The 25,409-nt window shown below is 35.8% G+C and overlaps 1 protein-coding gene across 1 annotated transcript in view; it reads right to left on the bottom strand.

Annotated features, from left to right (window-relative positions):
- LOC122917954 (complement factor H-like) overlaps nt 1-25,409 on the bottom strand; it is a 170,314-nt gene that overhangs the window by 111,551 nt on the left and 33,354 nt on the right. Inside the window, exons 7-8 of the mRNA XM_044266119.1 lie at nt 12,782-12,964; nt 10,296-10,469 (exon numbers count right to left, since the gene is read on the bottom strand). Coding sequence (XP_044122054.1) covers nt 10,296-10,469; nt 12,782-12,964 — 357 coding nt within the window. The remainder of the gene's footprint in view (nt 1-10,295; nt 10,470-12,781; nt 12,965-25,409) is intronic.

The following is a 25,409-nucleotide window of genomic DNA, read 5'->3' as shown; positions in this document are numbered from 1 at the left end:
CATCCAAGTCTTGCTCAAAAGAATTGAAAAATCCAGAACACACCAGCTGTCTCTACACCTTAAAGAACTGGAGGATCAAAAACAAATCAAACCAACTCCACACATAAGAAGGGAAATCATCAAGATTAGAGCTGAGATCAATGAGGGAGAAACCAGAGATACAGTAGAACGTATCAATGAAACTAGAAGCTGGTTTTTTGAAAGAATCAATAAGATCGATAAGCCACTGGCTACACTAATCCGAAAGAAAAGAGAGAAATCCCAAATTCATAAAATTATGAATGAAAAGGGAGAGATCACAACTAATGCCAAGGAAGTAGAAACAATCATCAGAAGTTATTACGTTCAGTTATATGCCAATAAGCTTAGCAACCTAGATGAAATGGATGCATTCCTGGAAAAATATAAACTACCAAAATTGAACCAGGAAGAAATCAACAACCTGAATAGACCGATATCTAATAACGAGATTGAAGGAGTGATCAAAAACCTCCCAAAAAACAAGAGCCCAGGACCTGACGGATTCCCTGGAGAATTCTACCAAACCTTAAAAGAAGAAATAACACCTATTCTCCTGAAGCTGTTTCAAAAAATTGAAGCAGAAGGAAAACTTCCAGACTCTTTCTACTAACCCGTGTAAGGATGGTTCAACATTAGCAAATCAATCAATGTGATACAACAAATTAATATGAGAAGAGAGAAGAACCACATGGTCCTCTCAATTGATGCAGAAAAGCATTTGACAAAATCCAGCATCCGTTCCTGATTAAAACGCTTCAAAGTATAGGGATAGAGGGAACATTTCCTGAACCTCATCAAATCTATCTATGAAAGACCCACAGCAAATATCATCCTCAATGGGAAAAAGCTTGCAGCCTTCCCATTGAGATCAGGAACAAGACAAGGATGCCCACTTTCACCCCTCTTGTTCAACAAAGTATTAGAAGTCCTAGCAACAGCAATCAGACAACAGAGAGAAATAAAAGGTATCCAAATTGGTAATGAAGAAGTCAAATTCTCTTTCTTCGCAGATAACATGATTCTTTATATGGAAAACCCAAAAGACTCCACCCCCAAACTACTAGAACTCATAGAGCAATTCAGCAGTGTGGCAGGATACAAAGTCAATGTGCAGAAATCAGTGGCTTTCTTATACACTAACAATGAAAATACAGAAAGGGAAATTAGAGAATCGATTCCATTTACTATAGCACCAAGAACCATAAGATACCTGGGAATAAACCTAACTAAAGAGGTAAAGGATCTGTACTTGAGGAACTATAGAACACTCATGAAAGAAATTGAAGAAGACACAACAAGATGGAAGACCATTCCATGCTCTTGGATCGGAAGAATAAACTTTGTTAAAATGTCTATACTGCCTAGAGCAATCTATACTTTTATTGCCATTCCGATCAAAATTCCACCGGCATTCTTCAAAGAGCAGGAGCAAATAATCCTAAAATTTGTATGGAATCAGAAGAGACCCCGAATCCTTAAGGAAATGTTGAAAAAACAAAAATAAAGCTGGCAGCATCACCTTACCTGATTTCAAGCTTTATTACAAAGCTGTGATCACAAAGACAGCATGGTACTGGCATAAAAACAATCACATAGACCAGTGGAACAGAGTAGAGAGCCCTGATATGGACCCTCAACTCTATGGTCAATTAATCTTCGACAAAACAGGAAAAAATATACAGTGGAAAAAAGAGTCTCTTCAATAAATGGAGCTGGGAAAACTGGACAGCTATATGTAGAAGAATGAAACTCGACCATTCTCTTACACCGTACACAAAGATCAACTCAAAATGGATAAAGGACCTCAACGTGGGACAGGAATCTATCAGAATCTTAGAGGAGAACATAGGCAGTAATCTCTTCGATATCAGCCACAGCAACTTCTTTCAAGATACGTCTCCAAAGGCAAAGGAAACAAAAGCGAAAATAAACTTCTGGCACTTCATCAAAATCAAAAGCTTCTGCACAGCAAAGGAAACAGTCAACAAAACAAAGAGGCAACCCACAGAATGGGAGAAGATATTTGCAAATGACAGTACAGACAAAAGGTTGATATCCAGGATCTATAATGAACTCCTCAAACTCAACCCACACGAAACAGACAAACACATCAAAAAATGGGCAGAAGATATGAACAGACACTTCTCCAATCAAGACATAAATGGCTATCAGACACATGAAAAAATGCTCATCATCATTAGCCCTCAGGGAGATTCAAATTAAAACCACATTGAGATATCACCTTACACCAGTTAGAATGGCCAAAATTAACAACACGGGAAACAACATGTGTTGGAGAGGATGTGGAGAAAGGGGAACCCTCTTTGGTGTTGGTGGGAATGCAAGTTGGTGCAGCCTCTTTGGAGAACAGTGTGGAGATTCTTCAAGAAATTAAAAATAGAGCTTCCCTATGACCCTGCAATTGCACTCCTGGGTATTTACCCCAAATATACAGATGTCGTGAAAAGAAGGGCCATCTGTACCCCAATGTTTATAGCAGCAATGGCCACAGTCGCCAAACTATGGAAAGAACCATGATGCCCTTCAACGGATGAATGGATAAGGAAGATGTGGTCCATATACACTATGGAGTATTATGCCTCCATCAGAAGGATGAATACCCAACTTTTGTAGCAACATGGACGGGACTGGAAGAGATTATGCTGGGTGAAATAAGTCAAGGAGAGAGAGTGAATTATCATATGGTTTCATTTATTTGTGGAGCATAACAAATAGCATGGAGGACAAGGGGCGTTAGAGAGGAGTAGGGAATTTGGGTAAATTGGAAGGGGAGGTGAACCATGAGAGACTATGGACTCTGAAAAACAATCTGAGGGGTTTGAAGTGGCGGGGGGTGGGAGGTTGGGGTACCAGGTAGTGGGTATTATAGAGGGCACGGCTTGCATGGAGCACTGGGTGTGGTGAAAAAATAATGAATACTGTTTTTCTGAAAATAAATAAATAAATAATTAAAAAAAAAAAACAGAAAAGACCCTGAATAATCACAGGAATGTTGATAAAGAAAGCTAAGTTGGGGACTTCACAATTCTAGACTTAAAGCTCTATTACAAAGCTGTATTCATCAAGATAGTTTAGTACTAGCACAAAAACAGACACATAGATTACTGGAATGGAATAGAGAGCCTGGGAATGGATGCTCAACCATATGGACAACTAATCTTCAACAAAGGAGGAAAGAATGACCAATGGAAATAAGACAGTCTTTTCAACAAATGGTGTTGCGAGAATTGGGCATGCATATGCAGAAGAATGAAATTGGACCTTTTCCCTATACCACACACAAAATAGACTCAAAATGGAAGACCTCAATGTGAAACAGGAATTCATCAAAATCCTTGAGGAGAGGGCACCTGGCTGGCTCAGTGGGTTAAGCCTCTGCCTTCAGCTCAGGTAGTGGTCCCAGGGTCCTGGGATCGAGCCCTGCTTTGGCTTCTCTGCTCAGCAGGGAGCCTGCCTCCCCCTCTCTCTCTGCCTGCCTCTCTGCCTACTTGTGATCTCTGTCAAAAAAATAAATAAAATCTTTAAAAAAAATCCTTGAGGAGAACATAGGCAGCAATCTCTTCAACCTCAGGCACAGTGACTTCATCCTAGAAACATCAAAGGCAAGGGAAGCAAGGGCAGAAATGAACTATTGGGACTTCATCAAGATGAAAAGCTTTTGAACAGCAAAGGAAACAGCAACAAAACTAAAAATACCTGACAGAATGGGAGAAGATGTTCACAAATGACCTATTAGATAAAGGGCTAGTATTCAAAATTTATAAAGAATTTACCAAACTCAACACCCAAAGAACCAATAATCCAATCAAGAAATGGGCAGAAGACATGAACAGACACTTCTGCAAAGACATGCAGATAGCCAACAGATGCATGAAAAAGTACTCCACATCACTCAGCGTCAGGGAAATAGAAATCAAAACTGTAATGAGATACCACCTCACACCAGTCAGAATGGCTAAAATTAACAAGTGAGGAAGTGGCAGATGTTGGCAAGGATGTGGAGAAAGAAGAACCCTCCTACACTGTTGGTGGGTTGCAAGCTGGTGTAGCCACTCTGGAAAACAGTATGCAGGTTCCTCAAAAGGTTGAAAATAGAGCTATCCTACAACCTTATAATTGCACTACTGGGTATTTACCCTAAGGATACAAATGTAGTGATCAAAAGGGGCATGTGCACCTGAATGTTTATAGCAACAATGTACACAATAGCCAAACTATGGAAAGAACCTAGATGTCCATCAACAGATAAATAGATAAAGAAGAATATATATATAAATACATATAAATAGAATATATATTTTTATATATAATATATATTATATATAATATGCATATTATTATATATTATTATATTATATTATTATGTATTATATATTGTTATATATTATATATTGTATATTATATGTATATTGTATATTATTGTATTGTATATATTATATGTATATTGCATATTATATATTATTATATTATATTATATATCTATTATATAATATGCATATACTAATATGCATAGTATTATATATTATTATATATTATTATGTATTATATATTGTTATATATTGTATATTATGTATTATATATTATTATATTATATATATGCATATACTAATGCATAGTATTCCATGGTGTGTGTGTGTGTGTAGTGTGTGTGTACACACACACACGCACACACACACACCATGGAATACTATGCAGCCTTCAAAAACCCTGAAATCTTGCCATTTGCAGTGTTGTGGATGGAACTAGAGGGTAATATGCTGAGTGAAATAAGTCAATCAGAGAAAGACAATTATCATATGATCTCTCTTATATGAGGAATTTGAGAGGCAGAGTGGGGTTTATGGGAGATAGGGAAGGGAAAAATTAAGCAAGATGGGATCAGGAAGGAGACAAACCATAAGAGACTCTTAATCTCACAAAACAAACTGAAGGTTGCTGGAGACTGTGGGGGTAAGGATAGGGTGGTTGGGTTATGGAATTGGGGAAGATATGTGCTATGGTGAGTGCTGTGAAATGTGTAAGCCTGATGATTCACAGACCTGTACCCCTGGGCAAATAATACAATTTTATGTTAATAAAAATAATTTTAAAAAAATTTTTAAAAAACTGTGTGTGTGTTTTTGTGTGTGTGTGTTTATACTTGATATCAGATTTATTTTTGTCACTTTTCATATTATAGTATGACAGTTATGTACCCAATTAAATTCTAATTTCTCTTTACGATTTGTTTGAATTTTTATGTGTGCTAGATAGGCATCTTATAGAAAATCTTACCTTTCATCATTTTTGGCGTATTTATCTACTATATATATTACTAACATAGGAATGACACAGTTATTCTTCTAGGTGTTTTTGAAGTGAAATTATTTTAATAATTTTCAAGATGGAGAAAGCCATTTTCTCCCATTTCCTTTGAAATGGAGAGTCTCAGGCAGCCCCAGAAGTTATGGAAGAAGCTTTGAGAAAGTTAGAGGGAAAGATAAATAGAGGTAGGCACTGGAGTGATTGAATCTAATTTCTTGCCATAAACATTTTATGAGTAGGACACAAAGCATTTTGGTTGGCCAAGTTTCAATGAAGTGATTTTAAGAAGTGATTTATTCATCTCTCTGATTAACATTACATCATCCACATAATATTTAATACAAATTCTGATTAATATAACTGAGTTACACAATACTTGACAAAATAAACTTAGAATTGATTGATGATGAGAAATTCTGAGTAAATGTACATATTTTAAGTTTAAGACTGCATCTTAACCAATGTTTTATTCACATTCAGGATATGTCACTTTCCCATGCTGACAGGCGGCTCGGAATGTATGCGCTGGTGTCTTTGTACGATATCCATGGAGACATTCAAATTCAATAACATCCCCTGTTCTAGTATAAATTTTTGTCCCATGAAACCATCGTAATCGTATATTATGTGTTCTCAAGATGTCCTCTGATACTGTACAGGCCTCTGAAGATTGAAAAAAGAAAGAACATAAAACACTGAGTAGTAAACAAATATGTTCCTCAGATTTTCAGACTTTCATGTGGAATCTTCTACACTAGTTCAGGGCTTTATTTTCAAAACCTTTTCCAGAACAATCCCTCGAAAGTCCATCATGTCGATTTAAATCATTTTAAATAATTAATGATATAAAATGAGGTACTATGTTATAGCTATGAAAATTAAATGTTACAATCAAAGATTCATAATGTCAATTTTTTAAAATTTTATTTATTTATTTGACAGAGAGAAAATGAGAGAGGGAGCATGAGAGGGGAGAGGGTCAGAGGGAGAAGCAGACTCCCCATGGAGCTGGGAGTAGGATTCAGGACTCGATCCCAGCACTCTGGGATCATGACCTAGCTAAAGGCAGTCGCTTAACCAACTGAGTCACCCAGGTGCTCTCATAATGTCAATTTTAATATGAATAAATCCAGAGTCCTTTTGTTAAAGATCTTTTGTTCCTTGAACAAGAGTTTTTTTCATTTCCAACTTTACTTCTTTACACATTAATATTTGGTAGTCAAGCATTCAATAAATGGTTGTTGTTAGTCAAGGAAGATTCTAATAACAACAGTAAAGCATCCTACTGCATTATACTGATTTTCCCAGGATTCCCAAGAATACTGAAATATTTACCTAAGCATTTTGGTGGTGGTGACCACTGTCGATTTCTGCATGTTATGGTCCTGTGTCCCTGAAGTACATAGAAGGACTGGCATATGTAATCTACTGATGATCCTGGAGCATATGATAATAACGTGAATGAGGTAATGTCTCCATTGGCAATACGTGGAGGAGGCCCACATTTTTCTTCAGAATCTAAAAAAATATATATTTATTTGATTTGTTGAAAGACCAAAGAAAAACAGGTTAAAATAAAGCAAATAAAAATATAGCACAATATGCAATATCAAGACTTGTGATTTCTGCTGACAGAAATGATTCATTGAAAAATTTTTATTTTATTTTTTAAAGATTTTTATGTATTTATTGAGAGACAGAGAGAGAGAGAGAGAGTCAGGGAGAGAGTGAGAGAGAGAGAGAGAGAGCGAGTGCACAGGCATAAGCCAAGGGAGAGGCAGAGGGAGAAGCAGAATCCCTGCTGGGGAGGGAGCCTGACATGGGGCTCCATCTCAGGATGCTGGGATCATGACCTGAGTTAAAGGCAGGTGCTTAAACAACTAAGCCACCCACATGCCCCACATTGAAGACATTTTAATCACTTAAACTGAGAATCACACTTTTAAGCCTTTCCTTTTATCCCCCATGAAAGCATACATAAAGCAATAACAAAAGTTAAATAAATTTGAATATAGAATATAAGTGACTTACTTTGGAAATAGATTGAAAACAAAACCAAAACAACTTTAAAAAATATGGACTGAAAATTTCCCAGTTGGGCACAAGGTATAAGCATTCATATTGAAAAAGTGAAACAAGACAAACCCAAAGAAATCCATGCTAACATAACACCATAATCAAACTGAGGAAAAGTAAAGGGAAAGAAAAATTCTCAAAAGCAGCTAAATAGAAATATTATGCAAACCTATCATGTACAAAGAATTCAAACATCAGTGGGCTTCTCATCTGTGACCATCAAGCCAAAAGAGGTGACAACATTTTTTAAGTGCTAGAAGACAACTGTCAACCTCAAATGCTATATCCTGTGTTACTATCCTTTGGGGTTTAAGGGAGAGCAGAAGATATTCTGAGACAAAGGAAAACAGCATTTAACTCCAGCAGATCTGTCTTTAAAGAATTGGTAAAAGAATCCTTCAAGTATCAGGGAAAAGATAACAGAGCAAGGACTGAGACTTCATGAAGGAAGAAAAAACAAGGGACTGAAAAAACAGGGGTAAATATAATGAACTCTCTTTTTCCTGAAGAGTTTGTTAGGTTTGGTGTTTGTGCAAATTATATCATTTGATATAATTTAAAAAAGTAAAGGGGAAAAAGGAGAGAGGGAAATGAGAAAACAGACCCTTAATTATAGAGAACAAACTGATGGTTACCAGAGAAGTGGGTGAGAGGGTGGGTGAAATAGGTGAAGGGGATTAAGAAGAGCCCTTGAATGAGCACTAGTTGTTGTATGGAACTGTTTAAACACTATATTGCACACCTGAAACTAAAATTACATGGTATGTTGACTAACTGGAATTTATATGAAAACTTAAAAAAAAATTTAAAAAATCATGGAAACAAATGACAAAGAAAAAAACAACTGTTCAGAATCTTTGGATGCAGCAAAGATGGTGGTAAAAGAAAGCATATAGCTTGTCTCCCTCCCTATCCCATCTTGTTTCATGGATTCTTCTCCTACCCACTTAAGCCCCCATGTTGCATAGGGAGGGAGACAAACCATAAGTGACTCTTAATCTCACGAAACAAACTGTGGGTTGCTGGGGGGAGGGGGGTTGGGAGAAGGGGGGTAGGGTTATGGACATTGGGGAGGGTAGTGCTTTTGGGTAAATTGGAAGGGGAGATGAACCATGAGAGACTATGGACTCTGAAAAACAATCTGAGGGGTTTGAAGTGGCAGGGGGGTGGGAGGTTGGGGTACCAGGTGGTGGGTATTGTGGAGGGCACGGCTTGCATGGAGCACTGGGTGTGGTGAAAAAATAATGAATACTGTTTTTCTGAAAATAAATAAATTGGAAAAAAAAAAGAAAGCATATAGCAATATAAGCCTTTGTCAAGAAACAAAAAAGGTCTCAAATACACAATTTAGGAACACCTGTGTGGCTCAGTGGTTTAAGCCTCTGCCTTCAGCTCAGGTCATGATCTCAGGATCCTGGGATCCAGCCCCAAATCAGGCTCTCTGCTCAGCTGGGAGCCTGCTTCCCCCTCTCTCTCTGCCTGCCTCTCTGCCTACTTGTGATCTCTGTCTATCAAATAAATAAGCAAAATCTTAAAAAAAAAATACACAATTTAACCCTAAACCTGAAGGAGCTGGAGAAAGAAAACAAAGAAAGCCTAAACCCAGCAGTAGAAGAGAAATAAAGATCAGAGCAGAAATCAATGAAACAGAAACTAAAAGAACAGTAGAACAGGTCAAGGAAACTAGTAGCTGGTTTTTTGAAGGAATTAGGAAGATTGACAAACCCTTGACAGATTATCAAACAGAAAAGAAAGGATCAAAAATAAATAAAATCATGAATGAAAGAGGATCACACCCAACACCAAAAAAAAAATACAAACAATTATAAGAACATATTATGAGCAACTATATGCCAACAAATAAGACAATCTGGAAGAAATGGATATATTCCTAGAGACGTATGAACTACCAAAACTGAACCAGGAAGAAATAGAAAACATTGAACAGACCCATAACCAGCAATGAAATGGAAGTAGTAGTCAAAAATCTCTCAACAAAGAAGGATCCAGAGCCAGATAGCTTCCTAGGGGAATTCTACCAAACAGCTTCAGTTTATAAAACTCTCTCACATCTTGAGTAGAATTTGCTCACCCTGATATTTCCCAAACTGTTTTGTTGTCAGAGTTTTGCACATACTGTTCCCTTGGCATGGAGCAATCTAAAGCTACTCAAATTTCCACAGATTCAAATTCTACTCTTACTCCTAGAAAATAGTGATTTGCAAACATGAAAGAGATTCATATAATAGTACACAGAGCTTGTCAAAGTTAGAAAATAAAGAGCTTTTCAAACCTGAAGAAATTAAAACTCAAGGGGCACCTGGGTGGCTCAGGTGGTTAAGCCTCTGCCTTCAGCTCAGGCCATGATCTCAGGGTCCTAGTATTGAGTCCCTATTGGCTTCTCTGCTCAGCAGAGAACATGCTCCACCCCCCAACCTGCCTCTATGCCTACTTGTGATCTCTCTCTGTCAAATAAATAAACAAAATCTTTAAAAAAAAAAAAAAACAGAAGGAAATTAACACTCAAGGTAGAAGGGGTAAAAGCAGAAACTCAGGAGGAAAATAACTGAGGAAATTGTTAAAAACTATAATTTTGGTTTTCTTACAGTATACACTAAAAGAATTCCATTTAAAATAATATGAAAGACTGCATTTGGATTAAGAAACATAATTATAATTTAGTTACAAATCTATCATGTATATGGCCCATAGGAAATATTAATATACTGTCTTAAAGATAAATTATTGTCTTTGGACTGTAAAAATCTTAAAAATGACTTCAATGCAAATTTGTTCAAAATGGAACATTTGAAATACATTTTGTTAATTTTGTTAATCCTGAAAAAAAGAATACCTGGGAAAAAAGCACTTACCATAGCATTCTGGTTTATAAGACCAACCATCATTACCACACACTACAGAACCTGTGTGCCCATCTCTGCTTTCAAATCCATTATGGCATTCATAGTCCAACGTGTCATTGACTTTAAACCATGTGCTATAACTTTTGATTGTGCCGTTCTCTAATACTGGCATGTCACAAGATTCTAAAGCATAATAGAATCGAAGATTTCATTTCTAATATTATTTGGTGGACAATGTAACTAAGTCTTATCCCAAGATAGTAAAAAAAGCTTTCTCAATTTGTATGTGCTAGTGTATTAAGTATCATATTAAAAGAATCTAAGAATGATAAAGAATCTAACATGATTTGAACCATAAGAGACTATGGACTCTGAAAAACAATCTGAGGGGTTTGAAGTGGCGGGGGGGTGGGAGGTTGGGGTACCAGGTGGTGGGTATTATAGAGGGCACAGCTTGCATAGAGCAATGGGTGTGGTGAAAAAATAATGAATACTGTTTTTCTGAAAATAAATAAATTGGAAAAAAAAGAATCTAACATGATAAAAGAATCTAACAGTGATAAATCATTGACCTGAAAGAAGTTACTCAAAGTGAAAAAGTATTTTTCTACACAGCATTTTTATTAGGACTTAAACACTCTGGAAAACTTATTCCTTTTTTGTTTTCTGGTTTTTTTTTTTTTTTTTAGAGATTTCCAGATTTTTATTTCTGGACCTGTAACAGTAGGTATTAAAGTACAATACCAAACAATGCTCAAAAAATCAGTTTTTATGTACAAATATTATCAAAGTAAGAGCAGCAACTTCCTCTGGAACATCTGATACTAAAATTTGTGATTGTCACTAATTAATCTCATACTCAGTTATGTATGTAATCTCATATTAAGGGTACTTATTTCAAATGTGGGTAATTCGAATTACCGGTCACCTAAGAGGAATTTTATTACCTACCATATTTAACACTAGAACTAATAGTTTCCTCCTTTTAGTGAAAAGATTAAGAACTTTTTTAAAAACACTGTAATGTCAATGTTTTTATAAATTTTTTTTAGTTTCCATTTGTAAACAAAGTGTTTTGAAACTCTGGGCAAACAATCTCCTTGGTGATTAGGTTTACTCATTAATTTACATTTAAAGTTGAAATATTCACCAAAGACTTTGATTAAATTAAATATCACTGTGCTCTATTAGATCTCACATTCTCAAATATTTGAATGGAGAGATAACTATTGTTTATAATTTGTTAAAAGGAAGGAAAGTGTTAAAAGTCTCAATTTTGCCAACACAATACTAGAATGATGTTAATAAAGGTTTAAGTAATTCACCATGAATGTTGTACTGTGTTACGTAGCTAGGTACTTTATAGCCTTAAAAAAGAAAGAAAAACTATACTAGCAAAAAAAGAGAGAGAATGAGAGAGATTTCCTCTTCCATAATTAGAATGTTTAAATGGTTAAGTGCATACAATTTCGTATAAAATGAGTTTGATATGGGAAAAGTTTTATCATTTTTTTCTATGGCTAGTGCTCATAGTAAGCATGGAAATTAAAAAAAAATAAGGACGTGAAAGCAGTCGAAATGGATATTTAAATATCCACTTTACTTAAAGTGAATATGCTAATGTCAGTTCAAAGTATCATTGTGTAGCTTTAAAGTATAAGATAAACTTGAGAAAATTGTTCTTAGAAAATATTCAGGGACACCTGGGTGGCTCAGTGTGTTAAGCCTCTGCCTTTGGCTCAGGTCATGATCTCAGGGTCCTGGAACTGGGCCCCAAGTTGGGCTCCCTGCATAGAAGGGAGCCTGCTTCTCCCCTTTCTCTGCCTGCCTCTCTGCCTACTTGTGATTTTTCTCTGTCAAATAAATAAAATATTTAAAAAAGAAAATCTTCATAAATATCTAGGGACAGGGAAGTCTTTCAACACAGCTGCATTTGGTACTATATAGAAGCATTTCCGTCTCCACTGCATAGATGTTTATGAAGATTTCCTAAGGGAGAGGATATTTTAGAAGTGGACCTACCCTGGATTATCAAACATGTAAGTTCTGCAGGTCAACTTAAATTATGCACTGTGGACCCAGATCTTCACTTAAAAACAGAACTTTTGTGTCTGGGAACAAAGACTCTGACATAAGAGTTTAATCACCTCAAAACAGGTACAATTGGCACAAAGATGTCAGCCAAAACTAAATGAGTTTGAAGAAGAATAGACATAAGTCTCCCTATGTAGTTTCCAAATCACAGGATGTTTTATTTTAATTATTAATTAATTAGTTAATTCACAGGATGTTTTAAAGTGGAAGAAAACTTGAACTGAAACATAGACTGATATTCCACCCTATAAGTGATTGATCTTAATAGGAAAAAAATTATATATTTTTTCATTTATCTTTTCAAATGGGAACCACGTCAGCCCTTGCCCACAGAGAAGAATTAAGTTAAATTTTTGCATAACAATCATCAGGATAATGAATATGAACATAAATTTACTTACTAATACATGTGGGTTGAGGTGACCATCCACTTTCCAGACATGTAATTGATCCTGAAGTTTTACCATCTGGTGTTACATATCCTGATTTACACTGATATTTTGTTTCATTACTCAAGGGATATGCAAATTTATATTCAGAAAAAAATCCATTTTCAATTACTATCTCTGATTTTAAACATCTTTCTGAAAGGGGGAAAGTATAAGGAAAAGAAAAGCATATAAATAAACATCTTTATGAAGACTTAGGTAATATAACAATATAAAAAATAAGGAGTCATTTATAAATGAAAACCTAGAAAACCTGAATCACCCAAATTCTTGTGACAGAGAAAATAAGCCATGAGATATTAAATCAGGATAGTTCATTAAAATTTCTTTTGGAATAAAGAAGCAATATTTAAAATATCCAGAATCCCTTCTAGGAAATTATTAGAAGTTTGTGTTGTTGATCTGGAATCCTACAGCATGCCAGAATTACACTGGCAACAGATCCCTTCCAGGCACTTGTTTTAAATACTGTGTACTCAGGATCTCTTTAGCAACCCCAGCATTCAGTTAACTAATTGGGGTATCTCAGATCAGGTGATGATCTCAGAGAATCTGCCACCATAGCTACTACAACTCTGAGAATTTGAAATGTTTGTCACCATAACTGGGTGCTTAAAACCATATGAATACATGGAGTTCGATGAATATGACACATTCATTTATCTTCTTAGACCAAAATGATGATCCTCAAATTAAGTATAACTTCACTTGAAATAATAAAGAAGACTTCTGTCTTATCTGTCTTATCTGTCTTATCTGGTCTCTTCACAAATTCATCTTTATTTATTGTCTCACCCATGAATAAAGAAGAAATCAAAGGAGAAAACATGAAGTATGTATATTTTCATGGTTTTATTTTATTTCACAATTTTATCTCATAATTTAATTCCTTCACTTGGAGCACCTAGTAGATAGGACATGGGATACATGGAATATTAAACACTATATGGAATTGAAAGTATATAATCTTTAAAAAAAAAAGACATTAAAGCAACACCTCGGTGGCTCAGTTAGTTGAGCATCTGACTCTCATGGTCAGATCAGGTCTTGATCTCGGGGCTGTGAGCTCAAGCCTCATGTTGGGCTCCATGCTGGGCATAGAGGCTACTGAAGGAATGAATTAATTAAAAAATAAATGATAAAAGAATAGACATTAAGCCCTTTGAATGGAATGATTAAAAAAATTTTAAATAAAATTTTGTGAGATGATACTAAAGTAGTGCTGAGAGGGAAATTTTACCACTATACAGCTATGGTAGAAAAGAGTAGACTGCATATTGACTCGTTGTTTCTGCTTTAAGAAATTAGAAAGAAGGGGTGCCTGGGTGGCTCAGTGGGTTAAAGCCTCTGCCTTCAGCTCAGGTCATAATCCCAGGGTCCTGGAATCGAGCCCCACATCGGGCTCTCTGCTCAGCAGGGAGCCTGCTTCCTCCTCTCTCTCTGCCTACTTCTCTGTGATCTCCATCTGTCAAATAAATAAATAAAATCTTTAAAAAAAAAAGAATTTCAACAAATCATGTTTTAAAAAAAAAGAAATTAGAAAACAACAACAAAAAAAGCCAAGAGAACCCAACATGCATATAAATGTGAAAATACAGCCTGTTGTTAGGGAGATGGTGGAATAGGGTGTTTTTTTTTTTCTCCATTTGATTCATTTCTGCTCTAATCTTTATTATTGCTTCTCTTCTAACTTTGGGCTTGGTTTGTTTTTATAGTTCCTTGAGGCATAAAGTTGGGTTGTTTATATATGAACTTCTATTTTAATGGAGGCATTTGTCACTAAAAATTTCCCTCTTCCCACTGCTTTTGCAGCATCTCTGAATTTTGTTACATTGTGTTTTTGTTTTCATTTGTCTCAAGAGATTAAAAAAAATTCTCTTGCACTTTCTTCTATGATCACATTGTTTGAGAGTGTGCTGTTTTCTTTCCATGTATTTGTGAGTTTTCCCCTTCTTTTTGCTGTTACTGATTTCTAGTTTTACTCTTTTGTGGTTGGAAAAGATACTGTATAGAATCTTTCACGTGCAGTTGAGGAGAATGGACCCTTCCACTGTTGGGTGGCAAATTCCACATATATCTATTAGGTCCATTTTGTTTGTATTGTTGTTCAAATCTAGGGCTTCTTTCTTGAGTTTCTGTCTGGGTGTGCTATCCATTATTCAAATTGGGGTATTGAAGTCTCCTATTTTTATTGTGTTGCTATCAACTTCTCCTCTTTAGATCTTCAATATTTGCTTTATATATTTAGGAGTTCCTATTTTGGATCCACATATGTTGAGGATTGCTACATCTTCTTCTTGAATTGACTCCTTTATTATTATATAATGACCTTCTGTGTCTTGAGAGACAGTTTGAGACATAAAGTTAATTTTTAATTTTACTGATAGAAGTATAGACACTCCAACATTCTTTGGTTGCCATTCACATGAAATATCTGTTTACATTTCTTCACTTTTAGCCTATTGTGTCTTTAAATCTAAAGTGAGTTCTTGTTTTTTACCTGTTCAGGTACTGTATTCTTTTTAATAGGTAAGTTTAATCTGCTTACATTTAAAGGAATTATTGACAGGTGAACACTCACTATTCAAATGTGGCTAACTATCTTCTGTTTTGTGATTTGTTTTCAATCTCTTCCACTTTTGATGACTTCCTTTGTTATTTGAGTATGTTTTATAGTTATTACTTTCATTCTTATTTCCTTATCTTTAATACTGTATTAATGGTTTTCTTTATTACTTCATTGATGTATAATTGACAAAATTCTATATATAAAGTATACAATGAGATGACTTGGTACACATACTTGGGAAAAAATTAAAATTGCAGTAATCACCTCACATAATTACTTATTTTTGTGGGTGGAATGGTTAATATCTACTCTCTAAGCAAATTTCAGCTATACAACACATTATTACTAACCATAGTCATCAGACTGTATGTTAGATCTTCTTCATCTTATAACTGAAGGCTTACACCTTGGACAACCATCTCCTCATTTCCCCCATCTGCAAGCCACTGGTATTTACTATTCTACTCTCTGCTTTATGAATTTGACTTTTTCTTTTTTTCTTTTGATTTTATATATAAGTTAGACTTGAAGTTTAATCATTATTTATCTACATGTTGTAAATAGCAAAATTTTACTTTCTCTAATGGTATTCCATTAAAAAAAATGTATATATTTATCACATCTTCCTTATTCATTCATCCATAAATGTACATTTAGTTTTTTTCTGTATGTTGGTTATTGTGAATAAAGCTGTAATGAACACGAAGGTGCAGATATTTCTTCAAGATAGTGATTTCATTTTCTTCAGATATATACCCAGCAATGAGATTGCTGTATCATATTGTAGTTCTATTAACTTTCTGAGGAACTACCACAGTGTTTTCCATATGCCTATAACAAATTATATTCCCACTGAAAGCATACAAGTGTTTCCTTTTCTCCACATTCTCACAAACATTTGTTATCTTTTGTCTTTTTGATAAAAGCCATTTTAAAAGGTATGAGATAAATAGTTCATTGTGGTTCTGATCTCATATCCCTGATGATAAGTGATTTTGAGTACCAATTTGCATGTATTCTTCAGAAAAATGTTTATTTAGATCTTTGCTCATTTTTAATTGGTTTGATTTTTTTGCTCTAGAGTTCTATATATATAATAGATATATATAAATATATATATTTATATATTAATATATAAATATATATTTATTTAATATATTAGGTGCCTCATTAGCACAGTAGGTAGCACGTCAGTCTCATATAATATATATATATATATGACTTCCCTTCCCTCTTGTAAAGAATTCCCTCAAATTCTTGGAATGGTTTAAGTAGAACTGATGTTAATTCTTCTTTAAATTACAATGAAAACTTCTGGTCCCAGACTTTTCTATGTAGAGATTTTTTTTTTTAAGATTTTATTTATTTACTTGGGAGAGAGAAAGGGAGCATGAGTGGGAGGGGAGGAAGGCAGAAGGAGAGGAAAAGCAGACTCCCTGCTAAGCAGGGAGCCCCACATTGGCTCCATCCCAAGACCTGGAGATCCTAACCTGTGCTGAAGGCAGACAATTAACTCACAGAGCCATCTGGGTGCCCTCTTTGCAGAGATATTTTAAATTATTTATTTATTTATTTGTCTGAGTGAGAGCAAGAGAGAGAGAGAGAGAGAGCACGCAGGCAGAGTGGCAGGCAGAGGCACAGAAGCAGGATCCCCGCTGAGCAAGGAGCCCAGTGCAGGACTGGATCCCAGGACCCTAGGATCATGACCTGAGACAAAGTCAGCAGCTTAACCAATTGAGCCACCCAGACATTCCTGTTGAAGATACTTTAAATTAATGATTCAGTCTTGTTCCTTGTTATTAGTTTGATCAGATTTTTTATTTCTTTATGATTTTGTTTTGGCAAGTTTAGAATTTCTAAAAATTTATTTATTTTTTCTAGGTTATCTGATTTATTGGTGTGTAATTGGTTATGATTTTTTCTTATGAACATTTGTATTTCTGTGGCATCAATTGAATGTCTTCACTTTCTTTTCTCATTTTTTATGTTCTTTTTTTCTTAATTTAGCAACTTTAGGTTTGTCAATTTTTTTTTAAGATTTTATTTATTTATTTGACAGAGAGAGATCACAAGTAGGTAGAGAAGCAGGCAGAGAGAGAGAGAGGAGGAAGCAGGCTCCCTGCTGAGCAGAGAGCCCGACGTGGGACTCGATCCCAGGATCCCGAGATCATGACCTGAGCCGAAGGCAGCGGCTTAACCCACTGAGCCACCCAGGCGCCCCTTGTCGATTTTTTTTATCTTTTCAAATACAGAGGTATTAATATTGTTGATTTTTTTGGTCATCACATATTTCTTCTCTGATTTCTGTTTTTTCCTTGCTTCTGCTAATTTTAGACTTTGTACTTTTTCTAGTTTTTTGATGTATAAATTTGGTCGTATATTTGAAATCATTTCTTTTTCTAAGCGTAGGAATTTATTACTATAAAATCTCTCATAAAACTGCCTTCTTATGTGAGGTATTTTTTTCTCTCTTGCTGCTTTCAAAATTCTCTGTCTTGGTTTAGGCAATTTTATTGTAAGGTGTCTTAGAGACGATTTCTTTGGATTAAGTCTGTTTGGGGACTTATGAGCTTCTTGATTTTGATAGTCCCTATCTCTTCCTGGATTGATAAATTCTCAGCCATTATTTCTTTAAGTAGACTTTCTGCCCTGTTCTCCATCTCTTCTCCTTTTGGGACTTACATGCCTAAAATGTTTCCTCTGATAGCCTCCTAAATTCATATGGGCTCTGTCTACTCTTTAATACCTCTTCATTTGTTCGCCTCTGACTAGGAAATTTCATATGACCTCTCTTCTACTTCACAGATTCTTTCTTCTGCTTTATAAAGTTTTCTGTTGATGCCCTCTGTTGTATTTTTCATTTCATTCATTGTATTCTTCAGTTCCAGAATTTCTGTTTGGTTCCTTTTATGATTTCTATCTCATTGTGTTCCTGACTTCTTTGAATTCTATTTCTGTGTTTTCTTAAGCTCACTGAGCTTCCATAAAACTACTGTTTTGAGTTCTTTATGGGAAAAATCATAGACCTTCATTATTTGGGGGTATGCTTTTGGAATTTTATTGTGTTCCTTTGGTGATGTCATGTTTCCTTGATTTCTCATGTCCCTTAAAGTCTTGCATTGCTACCTTCATCTTTGAAGAAGACTTCATGTTCTCTAGTCTTTCCTGACTGACCGTGGGAGAGAAATTCATTGTGTCATACCTGTTAGGGATTCTGAGGCTTTTTTTAAAAATTTTATATGGATATATCTGCTCCCTAAGTTTTGCTACTGCTTGGGAGGGAATTCTCAGATTGTATGCCTCCTTTCAACCCTGAATAGCCAGCTTCCTGTTTGCTGCTCCAATGCTGAATGCTCAACTATGTGCTTTCTACCACTCCTATGGGTCAGTTTGGTTTTCTAGGTGTATGTTCACTAACCATCTAAAAAATGTTGCATTCCCTACCTTTGGGGCATACACAAGGAGCTGACCAATGGATAGCAAGTGTAAGGAATGTTGTGGGTACCATTAGGTGAGTGGGATTGGCAGACCAGTCATCCCCAGTGGTTAGTGCCAAGTGGATAGTAGGATCTTTGTCCTTTGATGAATTCTGAGACCTGACTGGTGTGCTCCAAGCTTTCCCCAATCTCTTAAGTCATGAAGATCACTTCATTGTTCTGGATGTGGTGAGAAAGAAATGGGCCTTTTGGTCAGAGACCCACACAGGTGAGGAAGCCAGACTCTAACTCACACACTCTTTCCTCCAGTGGAGAAGTTGCAGGCTAAGTTGGTCTCTCTTGGCACTGAACCACGCCACCTTGGGGGAGTAGCGACTCAGATCATTAAAACTGTTCCTCTCACCCACTTCAATGCACCCACTCTTGGATCTTCTTGCTCTTACAATGTGGTAAAACTTCTGTTAGATTCCCAGATTCCCAGAAAGATGCTCTTGTCTGTGGGTTATTGTTAAAATTGGTGTTCTTTGCAAGGAGGAATAGAAACTTGTATTCTGCCATCTTGCTGGTGTCACTTTATTTTTTTCTAGATTGAATGTATGTATGTATGTACTTAAGTTTTTATTTTAAGATCACTTGGTTGACATACAGCGTTATATTAGTTTCAGATGTATGATATAGTGATTTCACAATTGCATACATCACCCAGTGCTCATCATGACAAGTGCAATCCCTAATCCCCACCATGTATTTCACCCATTCCTCTGCCCCTTGACACCTCTTTCCCCTCTGGTAACCATCACATTGTTGTTTACAGTTAGAGACATTTTTTTTGTTTTGTTTTGTTTTGGATTGTATCTCTCACTCTCCCCCAACCTCCCCTTTACTCATCTGTTTATTTCTTAAATTCCACATATAAGTGACACCATATGGTATTTGTCTTTCTCAGACTTATTTCACTTAGCATTATACTCTCTAGCTTCATCCATGTTGTTACAAATGGTAAGACGTCATTCCTTTTTATGGTTGAGTAACATTCCATTTTATATTATCTTTTCTTTTTCCATTTATCAATTGATAGGCACTTAGGCTGCTTCCATATCTTGGCGAGTCTATATAATGCTTCTATAAATGTAGGGTGCATGGATCCCTTTGAATAAGTGTTTTTCTTCTTTGAATATATACCCAGGAGTGTAATTGCTGGGTCATATGAAATTCTACTTTTAACTTTTTAAGGAACCTCCATGTTGTTTTCCAGGGTGTTTGCACCAGTTTGCTTTCCCACCAACAGTGCAAGTGGGTTCTCCTTTCTCCACATCCTTGTCGACACCTATTGTTTCCTGTGTTGTTGATTTTAGCCATTCTAACAGGTGTGAGGTGATGTTGCATTGTAGTTGTGATTCACATTTCCCTAATGATAAGTGATGATGAATATCTTTTCATAGATTTATTGGCCATCTGTATATCTTTGCAGAAATGTCGTTTATGTTTTCTGCCCATTTTTAAATTGGATTATTTGATTTTTGATGTTGAGTTTTATAAGTTCTTTATATATTTTGGATACTAACCCCTTAAGCAGGCATGTCCTTAAAAATATCATCTCCCATTCCAAATGTTGCCTTTTAGTTTTGTTGATTGTTTCCTTTGCTGTGTAGAAACTTTTTATTTTTATGTAGTCCCAATAGGTTTTTTTTTTTTCTTCTTTTGTGTCCTTTGTCTCAGGGATCTATCTAGAAAGTTGCTGTGGCTGATGTCAGAGAGGTAACTGCTTGTGTTCCCTTCTAGGATTTTTATGGTATCAGGTCTCACATTTAGGTATTTCACCCATTTTGAACTTATTTTTTATTATGGCATAAGAAAGTGGTCCAGTTTCTTTCTTTTGCATGTTGCTGTCCAGTTTTCCCAACACCATTGGTTGAAGAGACTTTCTTTTTCCTACTGGATTTTGTTTTCTGCTTTGTCAAAGATTATCTGACCATATAATTGTGGTTTTATTTCTGGGTTTTCTATCCTGTTCTATTGATCTATGTGTCTATTTTTGTGCCAGTATGATATTGTCTTGGTCACTACAGCTTTGTAATATAACTTGAAGTCTGGAATTGTGATGCCTCCTGCTTTGTGTTTCTTTTTCAAGATTGGTTTGGCTATTCAGGGTCTTTTGTGGCTCCACAGAAATTTTAGGATTGTTCATTCTAGTTCTGTGATCAATGCTGTTGGTATTTTGATAGGGATTTCATTGAATGTGTAGATTATTTTGAGAGGTATAGACATTTTAACAATATTTGCTCTCCCAATCCATGAGCAAGGAATGCCTTTCCATTTCTTTGTGTCATCATCAATTTCTTTCATCAGTATTTTATACTTGTCAGAGGGCAAATCCTTTACCTCTTTACTCTTGGGCATTGTATTATCTTTGGTGCAATTATAAATGGGACAGTTTTCTTAATTTTTCTTTCTGCTGATTCATTACTACTGTATAGAAAGGCAATAGATTTCTGTACTTTGATTTTGTAACTTACAACTTACTGAATTCATTGATCAGTTCTAGCAGATTTTGATGGAGTCTTTTGGATTTCTATGTAGAATACCATGTCATTGGCAAATAGTGACAATTCTACTTTTCTTTACTTATTTGGATGTATTTTATTTATTTTTGTTTTCTGATTGCTGTGGCTGGGACTTCCAGTACTATGTTGAAGAAAAGTGGTGGGACATCCTTGTTTTGTTCCTGACCATAAGGGAAAAGGACTCCATTTTTCCCCATTATAGATAACGTTAGATTTTTCATATGTGGCCCTCATTATGTTGAAATATGTTCCCTCTAACCTTAATTTGTTGAGGGCTTTCATCATGAATGGATGTTGTAATTTGTCAGCATCTGTTGAAGTGATCATATAGTCCTTGCCTTTCTTTTACTGATGTGATATATCATGTTGGTTGATCTGTGAATATTGAACCACCCTTGAAACCCAGGAAGAAATTCCACTTGTTTGTGGTGAGTAATTTTTAAAAATGTATGTTGGATTCAGTTAGTATCTTGTTTTGGATTTTTGTGTCCATGTGTCATTTTTGTGTCTGTTGTGTCATCAGAAATATTGACCAGTGGTTCTCTTTTTTTGTGGTGTCTTTATCTGCTTTTGTTATCAGGGTAGTGCTGGCCTCATAAAATGGATTTGGAAGCTTTCCTTCCTTTTTTATTTTTTTAAAAAATAGTTTGAGAAGAAAAGGTATTAACTCTCCCTTAATTGTTTAGAAGAGGGGTGCCTGGGTGACTCAGTCAGTTAAATGTCTGACTCTTGATTTCAGCTCAGGCCATGACCTCAGGGTCATGAGATGTAGCCTTATGTCAGGCTCTGTGCCCAGCAGGGAGTCTTGGATTATCTCTCTGTCTTTCCCTCTTCCGCTGCTTCCTCCGCCCAAAATAACTAAAAAAATATTGAAAAAATATTTAGTAGAGTTCATCTGTGAAGGCATCTGATCTTGGACTTTTGTTTATTGGGGTTTTTGATTACTGACTCAATTTTTTTTCTGGTGATTGGTCAGTTCAAATTTTCTGTTTCTTCCTGTTTCAGTTGTGGTAGGTTTATGTGTCTAAGAATTTATCCATTTCTTCTAGGTGGTCCAAGTTGTTGGCATGCAGTTTTCAGAATGTTCTCTTATAATTGCTTGTATTTTTGTGGTGCTGATTATCATTTTTCCTCTCTTTTTTGTGATTTTTTTTGTTTCTTTTCCTTTTTGATAAAACTGACTAGGAGTTTATCAAATCTATCATTTTCCTTTCCAAGAAAGAGTTCCTGGTTTCATTTATCTGTTCTATTGTTTTTCTAGTTTCTGTATCATTTATTTCTGCTCTAATCTTTATTATTTCCTTCCTTCTGCTGGTCTTAGGTTTTGTTTCTTATTGTTTTTCCAGCTCCTTTAGGTGTAAGTTTAGTTTGTTTAGTTGACATTTTTCTTGCTTCTTGAGCTAAGATTTATGGCTATTAATGTCCCCCTTGGGATTAGTTTTGCTGAATCCCAAGGGTTTTGAACTGTTGTATTGTCATTTTCATTAATTTCCATGAACTTTAAATTTCTTCTTTTATTTCCTCCTGACCCATTCATTGTTTAGTAGCATGTTATGTTACCTCCATGTATTTGTGGTGTTTTGGATTTTTTTCTTGGGGTTGATTTCTAGTTTTATACTATTGTGTTCAGAAAAGATGCAGGGTATGGCTTTGATCTTTTTAAATCTGTTGAAGCTTGTTTTGTGGCCTAATATGTGTTCTATTCTATTTGTACTTGAAAAAATTGTACATTCTGATGTTTTATGATAGGATGGTCTGAATATATAAACTGATCTAACTCAGTGTGTCATTCAAAGCCATTGTTTCCTTGTTGATTTTCTGTTTATATGATACATCAATTGATGTAAGTGGGGTGTTAAAATCCTCTATTATTATTGAATTATTATTGGTCAGTTCTTTTAAGTATGTTATTAACAGCTTTTTTTTTTAATTTGGGTGCTCCCATGTTCATTGCATAAATATGATGCAATATTAACAAATATTTAACAATATTTGTTACCCCTTCTTATTGGATCATCCCCTTTATTATTATATGTTGCCCTTCTTTGTTTTTTATTACAGTCTTTATTTCAACATCTATTTTGTACAAAATAAGCATTGATACCCCAACTTTCCCTTGACACTCATTGCATGATAAATATTCTCCATCTCCTCACATTCAATCTTCAGGTGATTTCTGTTCCAAAATGAGTTTTGTAGGCAGCATATAGATGGGTCTTGTTTTATATATTATGTCAACTTATGTCTTTTTTTTTTCAATTTATTTATTTTCAGAAAAACATTATTCATTATTTTTTCACCACACCCAGTGCTCCATACAAGCTGTGCCCTCTATAATACCCACCACCTGGTACCCCAACCTCCCACCCCCCTGCCAATTCAAATCCCTCAGATTGTTTTTCAGAGTCCATAGTCTCTCATGGTTGACTGCCCCTTCCAATTTACCCAAATTCCCTACTCCTTTCTAACGCCCCTTGTCCTCCATGCTATTTATTATGCTCCACAAATAAGTGAAACCATATGATAATTGACTCTCTCTTCTTGACTTATTTCACTCAGCATAATCTCTTCCAGTCCCGTCCATGTTGCTACAAAAGTTGGGTATTCATCCTTTCTTTTTTTTTTTTCCAATTTATTTATTTTCAGAGAAACAGTATTCATTATTTTTTCACCACACCCAGTGCTCCATGCAAGCCATGCCCTCTATAATACCCACCACCTGGTACCCCAACCTCCCACCCCCCCCCGCCACTTCAAACCCATCAAACTGTTTTTCAGAGTCCATAGTCTCTCATGGTTCACCTCCCCTTCCAATTTACCCAAATTCCCTACTCCTCTCTAACGCCCCTTGTCTTCCATGCTATTTGTTATGCTCCACAAATAAGTGAAACCATATGATAATTGACTCTCTCTGCTTGACTTATTTCACTCAGCATAATCTCTTCCAGTCCCATCCATGTTGCTACAAAAGTTGGGTATTCATCCTTTCTGATGGAGGCATAATACTCCATAGTGTATATGGACCACATCTTCCTTATCCATTCATCCGTTGAAGGGCATCTTGGTTCTTTCCATAGTTTGGCGACTGTGGTCATTGCTGCTATAAACATTGGGGTACAGATGGCCCTTCTTTTCACGACATCTGTGTCTTTGTGGTAAATACCCAGGAGTGCAATTGCAGGGTCATAGGGAATCTCTATGTTTAATTTCTTGAGGAATCTCCACACTGTTCTCCAAAGAGGCTGCACCAACTTGCATTCCCACCAACAGTGTAAGAGGGTTCCCCTTTCTCCACATCCTCTCCAACACATGTTGTTTCCCGTGTTGTTAATTTTGGCCATTCTAACTGGTGTAAGGTGATATCTCAATATGGTTTTAATTTGAATCTCCCTGAGGGCTAGTGATGATGAGCACTTTTTCATGTGTCTGATAGCCATTTGTATGTCTTGATTGGAGAAGTGTCTGTTCATATCTTCTGCCCATTTTTTTATGTGTTTGTCTGTTTCGTGTGGGTTGAGTTTGAGGAGTTCATTATAGATCCTGGATATCAACCTTTTGTCTGTACTGTCATTTGCAAATATCTTCTCCCATTCCGTGGGTTGCCTCTTTGTTTTTTTGACTGTTTCCTTTGCTGTGCAGAAGCTTTTGATTTTGATGAAGTCCCAGAAGTTTATTTTCGCTTTTGTTTCCTTTGCCTTTGGAGACGTATCTTGAAAGAAGTTGCTGTGGCTGATATCAAAGAGTTCTCCTCTAAGATTCTGATGGATTCCTGTCTCACGTTGAGGTCTTTTATCCATTTTGAGTTGATCTTTGTGTACGGTGTAAGAGAATGGTCGAGTTTCATTCTTCTACATATAGCTGTCCAGTTTTCCCAGCACCATTTATAGAAGAGACTGTCTTTTTTCCACTGTATATTTTTTCCTGTTTGGTCAAAGATTAATTGACCGTAGAGTTGAGGGTCCATATCTGGGCTCTCTACTCTGTTCCATTGGTCTATGTGTCTGTTTTTA

The sequence above is a fragment of the Neovison vison genome, chromosome 10 (genome assembly GCF_020171115.1).
Source record: "Neovison vison isolate M4711 chromosome 10, ASM_NN_V1, whole genome shotgun sequence".
Lineage (NCBI taxonomy): Eukaryota > Metazoa > Chordata > Mammalia > Carnivora > Mustelidae > Neogale > Neogale vison.
Note: the sequence above shows the minus strand (reverse complement) of the source record. Positions and strands in the feature narration are given on the sequence as shown.